The sequence below is a fragment of the Rhagoletis zephyria genome, unplaced genomic scaffold (genome assembly GCF_001687245.7).
Source record: "Rhagoletis zephyria isolate East Lansing unplaced genomic scaffold, Rhagoletis_zephyria_1.1 Rzeph_scaffold_03387, whole genome shotgun sequence".
Taxonomy (NCBI): domain Eukaryota; kingdom Metazoa; phylum Arthropoda; class Insecta; order Diptera; family Tephritidae; genus Rhagoletis; species Rhagoletis zephyria.
This window is the reverse complement of record NW_016160470.1, coordinates 42,122-50,920: the sequence shown is the minus strand read 5'-3', so window position 1 is coordinate 50,920 and position 8,799 is coordinate 42,122. Positions and strand designations below refer to the sequence as shown.

Sequence of the window (8,799 nt, the reverse complement as noted above, 5' to 3'; positions counted from 1 at the left end):
TAATACAGTTCAAGATGAATTCCTTATGACTCTTCACTCATCTGAAAAAGATCAAACATGTCCCTAAATCTCCGCCTTTCAACTTCCGCATCAGCAATCTGGGACTCGTTCTTCTCTTCAAGCAATAACGCCGCGGCTACGGATTTCATTTTTATAATTATGTATCCACTTAAATTTTATTTTTAAATTACAGTGATGCTAGGTATATTTAGTTATTTTAAAATATTTACAAACTTTAATATCATATGCTGCTATAGTTTGGTGGCAAATANTATTTCTTTGTTTTGTTTCGATTTCACACATTCCTAGGCAAACAGCTGATTTCGAAAGATGTTTTCTCTCTACCTCTTCTTCTTTCGTTTCGATCGTAACGCAGAATACCTAAGTTCAATTCCAGCGGAGCGGAATGCGGGGACGTAATCGAAATGCAGAATAGGGCTGATTTTCCTAGTCAGGTAAAATCGTCTAATATGCCAGCCAACGAATTGCTGGTATATTTAGACGACATAATTATACCTAGTAAAACTATTGAAGAATGACTTCTTTGATTATAAAAATTTCTAGCGTTGCCGAAAGACGCAAATCTCACATTGCGTATCGAGAAGTGCAAATTTCTGGCAAAGAAAATAGGACATTTAGGTCACGGTAGAGACTTGTATTCTAAAATCTGAGTTCGTCTATAAAGGATCAGTGTTTAGTAGCAACAAAATACAATTTTTTATTTATATAATCTATTGGAAAATNTTATATAAAATTAATAGATGTATGTACATAGATACATACATACATAAAATATGAAGTTAAATAAAAAAGATGATTTTATTATTGCACTCGTTTTTACTATCTTTTTAAAAAGAGGTGCGTATGTTGTCTCGAATTCGATTTGCTATGGAAAGATAAGCTTTGTTCTTCCCCTCCTCCTGACGGCTTTCAAAATGGGAGTCATTTGCTTTCAAATCTTCCACTCTGTAGTAAATGCAAGTGTTGTTNTTTGAATCGGCACCTGAGATAGGGCGTTTTTGAAACGAATTCTGAAATAGGGCGTTCTTGAAAAGTTTTTTGAGATAGAATGTTTTCGAACTGGCTGCCGAGATAGGTCGATCTTCCACTCAGCCATCGATATGCTGCTATAGTTTGGTGGCAAATATTTCTTTGTTTTGTTTCGATTTCACACATTCCTAGGCAAACAGCTGATTTCGAAAGATGTTTTCTCTCTACCTCTTCTTCTTTCGTTTCGATCGTAACGCAGAATACCTAAGTTCAATTCCAGCGGAGCGGAATGCGGGGACGTAATCGAAATGCAGAATAGGGCTGATTTTCCTAGTCAGGTAAAATCGTCTAATATGCCAGCCAACGAATTGCTGGTATATTTAGACGACATAATTATACCTAGTAAAACTATTGAAGAATGACTTCTTTGATTATAAAAATTTCTAGCGTTGCCGAAAGACGCAAATCTCACATTGCGTATCGAGAAGTGCAAATTTCTGGCAAAGAAAATAGGACATTTAGGTCACGGTAGAGACTTGTATTCTAAAATCTGAGTTCGTCTATAAAGGATCAGTATTTAGTAGCAACAAAATTTTTTATTTATATAATCTATTGGAAAAGAGCTAATTACAGTTGCCCTGCAGTGGCTGGATAGAGCGAGCTTTATCCGCGTGGCGGTTGAAAACGTTCCACAAACAGACATTTGAAAACTTAGCACTGCTTGTCTGTAACATAATTTTGTTTCAATTCCCCAGAAAGGTTGTGAAAGTTATTCCATTTGTATTCAGTTGAATGTTAAAACCTGAGTTTATACTTATGTACATGGAACAATTTAATAGACGTGAAAATGATGATTTCAATACTCGACAAGTTTTGTTATATCNCTGAGTTTATACTTATGTACATGGAACAATTTAATAGACGTGAAAATGATAATTTCAATACTCGACAAGTTTTGTTATATTCCCTAGTAAATATCACAGTGAAAATCCGAAACTGATTTTACCGACAAAACAAATCTGCACATTTTCCATTAGCAAGTAATGCTCGTAGCATTGCAACCCCAATTCCTACATTCTAATATCTACATTACTCATTTATATATGTAAATGTAGGTATATAAATACATACATATAAATATTAAGCTACTACATTCATTTTACTTAAATAATTTTTAAAAGTGCATGCTTCGCAAAGCAATGTAAATCAAACCCAAGTAACTATTTACTAAGCCAACGCGATTATTTACAAATGCACAAAATAATAACTTGGCTTAAGTATTTGCTTGACTGACTGCCCTAAAATACAAGTATGAATGTGCTCACGTGGGTATTATAAAATGATATGTTTACATACATACATATCAACATACTTACATATACATATTCATTGCTATTCTGTATTTAATAGTGGGTTGAAAGCAAAACTGAAATATTCTGCATTCATGTGAAGCTTTTTTTAAGGGAAGCGACAAGGATATCATGAATATTTTTGATTGGATGCAAAATTTTTTTGTCCGAAAAAAGAAAGGCGCTGATATTACTTTTTTTATCCGTTAAAAGGTTTGATAGTTGCACCTGCTGAAAGCATCGCAAATATGCCTTTTAATATGAAACAAAGGCTGAATGATTGTATTCCCTACAAGAAGAGGGACAGTCATATGATTGAGATTTGCGGTGGTGAGTACAAGGACTTACTTAAATTATATAAGAGAGAAGTACGAAAGGCAAAGAATAAATCCTGTAGGGCTGTGATAAATTGGAGAGAGATCAAACTAGGTGGGCAGGCTTAGGAAACTCCTAACCAAGATTCCACGCCTAGCCTTAAACGTAAGAGTTGCGGGGACTGGACCAATTCAAGCCCCAGCTGCCAGAAGAGCTGGTCGACCCACTTTCCGTGATGTGTGGCCTCCACAGACCTCGACAGTGGTGAAGTTATGTATATCGGATAGCATTCCGACAATTGCTATAGCTTCATCCAAAGTAGAATTGGCTATAAATAGTTTTGAGCCCAAGGAATCGCCGTGAGTAGACGAAATATTCCCTGCCTTGCTTTAGAGGGCTAATCACCTGGTGGTACCATGTTTTAGGCTGAGCTATGTGCCGGTACTGTGGAAAGAAGCGATGGTTGTCGAGTTTTCTCCAAGGCATACATCCCATAACTTCCATTTCATTTATCCAAAAAACGCTGGAAAAAACACTTTGTCGCCAAGCATCTTGACCAAGGCACAACATGCGTACACTAAGGGCAAACCCACAGAGAAGGCGCTAGACTCGCTAGTACAATACTTTGAGAAAGCTTTAGAATACAAGGAATATTTTTTGGGGTTTTCTGGATATTGTCGGAGTTTTCAATAATGTCTGAAGTGAAGCTATTTTGAATAGCAGCAGTGGGGTATATAAATGATTTGATCGGCCAAAAGTTAATTTTTTTTAAGTGAACGCCAGTAAAAAAGGAACTGAAGAGCAAAAACTATTCATAAGGAAGCAATGAGCCTCAGCCCTTTTCTTTGTCAGTGTAATAAGGGCCCCACACGGGACAGTCGAAACTTGATTTTCATTTTCAGTGTTAGGGTACTTCTTAGTGTTCTAAGCGAAGCAATTTTTTCCTAAGGTAATATTATATCCTTCAGCTTTTGACAAGTGGTAAGGGCTATGGATTTTGACGGAGTGAGGAAGCGTGTATACTTTTTAGATAATTTAATAGAAACTAGTGGTACTGTAACTATTGTAGGTAAAATTAAAAACAATTGGCGTCTTCACATCTTCCGTTTATCAGGTTATCTGGCTAAAAATTATTATTCCCTAGTGTGTTTTGTTTTTGCAAACTGAGTTAAAAATATACATAACTACATAACCAGATAACCTGACAAAGAGGCAGGTATAAATACCCCATATATGATTAAAATTATTATTTTTTCGGGGTTTACCGGCAAATTTTCACTGCATCAAATACCTACTTCTACCTTCTACACGATTTTGAAAAAGCTGCTCCCGAATGACTTCATTACTAAAATGTTTGGGAGCCTATCAATCGGGAAGTTAGAAGACTATGTCTATTTGAACACATTTTTGTTGTTGTTGTAACAGCATACAAATTCCCCTAAGAATATTTAGGGGTGTTGCTGGAGTGACCGGATATGAATCTGGATCGTTCCGGTTAGGTAGACAAGACTGTCGTGAGAAGGAATAGTTACACTTCGACAAGATGTCTTGGACTCAGCCGACCCTATCCTGCCTTAAGGCCAGTATGCAGCTCTCAAGAAAAGCAAAAACTCCATATAAAATGACGTACAAAAAATGGCTAAGAAATTTTCTTGTGTAAAAATTTCTTGCGCCAGTACGCAGTTCTTAAGAAATTTGCTACGATTTCTACTATGGTTTTCTAAAGTTTTTTGGAAAAATGAGCACAAGGCATGCTTGCAACATAAATATATGGCCCATTCCATTATTTCTTGAGGAAAGAGTGAGGCAACAGGCTGGTGAAGTATCAGATGTCAAAATTCCTTTAACACACACACACACGAAATAATCATTTTTTTTTCTTGACCGTTTTCTTGAAAGCTGTATAGTGGCCCTTACTAACAAAAATTCTGAACTCGTTAATAAAAGTACTCGCATCAGTTCTTATGAATACAGTTTTTAAAATTTTCGGTGACAAAATATTCGGTAACAAGCGGAATAGACCATATAACTTTCAAAAAGAGGTAAATCTGATCAGACGAATATAGCACATAATCGTATAATGCAATATCTAAATGTTTTCGTATAAGATGCAAAAGGTCTAGATAAATTCCGTGAACAATCAGTAAAATAAAGAGGAAGTTAAAAAATCTGTTTCTCGACGTGTGTTTGAATTTTTATGTGTAACACTGTATCATAAGAAACCAAAACAGCACTTTCCCTATAAAAAATCGAAAGCGAATGAAATCAACAAAAGCACGCAACCCTGCCTTTCAACTGAGGAGACTATCGCGGGTAATACGAGTATAAAGTAGGCTTGTGGAAAGCGAATTCGTGACGAACTTTATTGAGCTAAACGCAAAGTTGTTCCTAATATCGTAAAGCAAAAGTATCCTGCCATACACTAGTAAAAATTCGTTTCACTATACAAACACATACACACATATGTACATATATATAGGTATGTACATATTTATAAGTAAAAGCATTTCATCGACTTGCTGTCGACCAGGCGTCACGTTTGGCCTAAATACTGGTAGGTATACATTCCAGCGCTTTCAGGCTGGCGACACTGTGTCCCGTCGACCGGTTATGGAGCGCGCATTTTACCCTAAGCTTTTGACACATTTTTCGTTGTGCCAAACTTCAACGGAAGAAGGACGTTAATGCAGAGTTGCAGTTGGTGAGTACCTACGAGTTATTTTGGACTTCAAACAATCAAAAATACCAGTAGGCAACGCTTTACGAATATTACAATGGATTTTAAGTACACATAGATTGTAAGCCTAAATATATGCCTCGTAATTTGGTGGGGGATCATTTACGGAAATATTCTCTGTATAGCAGACGGCCGCTGTGGTGTAGTTGTTAGTAGTGCGCGCGAGCATTCCGCAGTACCTAGATTCGAGCCCAGTTTCCGAATAACATAAACAAATTTTTTTTTTTTTTTCAGCAGGTTATGGTAAATTTCCGTGTGTATTCTGCCATGAAAAACAGCTTCTCATAAAAAAAACAATCGCCGTTTGCAGTCGGCGTGAAACTGTAAGTCTCTGCCTTTTGTGTGCAAACATCAAAGCGCACGCCACAAATCGGAGGAGAAGCTCGGCCAAACACTTACATATTGTGTAAGTGCCATTCTATTATTATTATTAAAGAAGTCGTAAAATGTCATAGACTATGTTTGCTTATTTGAGAATGTTTGTGCGTTAACACATCGCTGGCTTTGAGTGAAAAGCTTAGCAGCTTTTTTGTGGAAATTCAAATTGTGATATATTTGAAGTTAAAAATCGTTCNGTGCGTTCACACATCACTGGCTTTCGAGTGAAAAGCTTAGCAGCTTTTTTGTGGAAATTCAAATTGTGATATATTTGAAGTTAAAAATCGTTTCCAGAAGGATTAAGGGCCGATTTCATAATAAAATTAAAGAATATTTTAAAATTTAAAGGATGCTTCATAAAGCCACTTTAAAGATAAAGGTGCCCTTTAGTTAAATACCCAAAATGGAAATTTAAATGACCTTTTGTAAGAAAAAAAGTTTGTTAGTTTTGTCGTTATAATTACATGACATTATGACAATCAGCTGATGCAATTTTGCCCAGATCAGAATTGCCAACTTTGTTATTTCCATTTAAATTGACCTTTTGTTATTGTTCAACTGCCATTGTATTATAAAAACACTTCTTGTTTAAAGTGCATTTGAATGACACTTTAACTAAAAGCAAACTTTTGCAAAAGGAACTTTAACAGGCCTATTCTGCGTTGGTAACAATAATTTTTTTACCAGTAAATAAAGTTCCTGGTAATTTTTAAACCCTTTTCGCATTCTGCACACTGGTAAATTTTGTTACCATCTCATAACCACATAACAAAATATTGCCCCGTGAAGTATGCAACACCAGAATTTATACAAAACTTCATAGCTGAATTGCTGAATAGATTAATTTGTTACCAAGGTACTTAGGATTGCGGTTTCAAGAAATGGTGTTATTTTTCGGTAACAAAATTTTCCGGTGTCAAAATGTTCGATAACAAGCAGAATATGCCTGTTCGTGTTTGATTATGAAATTGCCTCTAAGGTGCTTTTTTATGTGTTCCCGTTTATATTCAATGTAAGATAAATTTACCTCTCTGAAGTTGGCCGGACAACTTTTCCCAAAGCAAAAAGTCCTATCAGATAATTTGCCGTTAATTATCCGTGAAAATAATAATTTTGCAGCGGACATATTTAAAAAAAAATGTCGCGTGCTCTTCCGTGGAAGATAGCAGGACACCTTCTGAAAACCAATTAAGGAAACAAGCTAACCCAAACTAACTATCTGATAATTGCCGTAAATTATCCGTTCTTTATCCGTGGGACTAAAAATTTTGTCGCAGACATATTTAAAAAAAATATCGCTCTTCCGTGGAAGTCAGCAGGACACCTTCTGAAAAGCAATTAAGGAAACCAGCTAAACCCAAACTAACTATCTCATAATTTTCCGTAAATTATCCGTGAGACTAAAAATTGGTCTTTGCTCTTTCAAGCTATAAAGGCACCAGCCTCGAACTAACTTTTCGGAACCCAACCCCTTTTTTTATTCCACTAGGATACCTACCATAAACAAATAGTATGACGCTTAAACTGGGCGAGATAACGTCAATCGGGTGACAAATTTTGACTATGCCATTGGAAAGCTGGGCTCCTCCACTTTTCAAATATACCCACTTTTAGGTGAGGGGACCTTCTAGTTTTAATACATTCAGTGTTAAACTTAACTTTTTTATATTATTTTTAATATTAAAATCTTATGAACTACAAAACCGTTAAAAAAATAACGATGTAAAAATAAAGATAATTTATTTATCGTTCAACTCATGTAGGTACCTAATTAATATTATTTATTATATTCTAAAGCCAAGAATACTAAAAAACGAAAATATTTCGTTATTTTTTTCATTAAATGAAATGAAAGATTTACATACTATTTAATTATATAATTTTTTAATAAGGCTTTTTAAAAAATCGTGTTTGTTTAATTTTTTTGCAATTTTTTTTAAATAAAATTTGATTTTCGCTATAACTTTACCTATTAAAGCCATTCATATTTCCTATTGAATGACATCAAAAATTAACAAAAAAAAACGTGCTTTCGTTTTCGAGATATTTGAATTAAAAAAATTCTGACTTTGACCTTTGGTAACTGTAGTTTTCGATTGCCATCAAACAAAATTATACCGGTATAACTGCCTCAAAAATCTCTATCGATGTCCCTTGTAAAAATTTGTCGCCCTCGTTATCGGAATCGTGCCTTAAACTGTTGTTATACGTGGTAATATCAGTTTTCCCCAAAAACGCAGAAATAGGATGATATGTATGTTTGAAGGTACATATGTACATAGGTAATTCAAAATTACATACCTGCATGCCAATGGAACGAGCGGCAAAGTTTGCTTCAGCGATGGTCGCAAATTCTGATTGCGTTTCTCTGGCCAAACGTGGTCAAATTTCAGCTTGAGTCCATAGCGTGGAACTGCGGTGATCTCGTTCTGCTGCATCTCCTCATAATTTGCGCTTACCGAATCCATAGTTGACTGCTGCTGGTCGGTCATTCCTAATGATTCCATTTAGTAGTACAACTTAAATTATCGTGGGAGCGTTCAAATAATTAGTCGGCTACAATTTTATTAGCACCAATCAAATTAATTTAAAAAAAGCAAGAAACGACGGCACAAATTGCAGCACAGAAAAATTTGCTGTGAAAACAGACAAACACGTATTGTACGAACACACTTTTTTCACGATCGCATCCGCAATAGAAAAAATCAATTCATAAATACAGCGGCGCTGNAAAACGCAGAAATAGGATGATATGTATGTTTGAAGGTACATATGTACATAGGTAATTCAAAATTACATACCTGCATGCCAATGGAACGAGCGGCAAAGTTTGCTTCAGCGATGGTCGCAAATTCTGATTGCGTTTCTCTGGCCAAACGTGGTCAAATTTCAGCTTGAGTCCATAGCGTGGAACTGCGGTGATCTCGTTCTGCTGCATCTCCTCATAATTTGCGCTTACCGAATCCATATTTGACTGCTGCTGGTCGGTCATTCCTAATGATTCCATTTAGTAGTACAACTTAAATTATC

General features: G+C 35.7%; 1 protein-coding gene across 1 annotated transcript in view; it reads right to left on the bottom strand.

The window, feature by feature from the left end:
- LOC108368921 (non-lysosomal glucosylceramidase-like) overlaps positions 1-8,490 on the bottom strand; it is a 17,208-nt gene extending 8,718 nt beyond the window's left edge. The window contains exon 1 of the mRNA XM_017623889.1: positions 8,071-8,490. Within this exon, the coding sequence (XP_017479378.1) occupies positions 8,071-8,276 (206 nt within the window). The 5' untranslated portion in view covers positions 8,277-8,490. The remainder of the gene's footprint in view (positions 1-8,070) is intronic.
- Between the last annotated feature and the right edge of the window lie 309 nt (positions 8,491-8,799).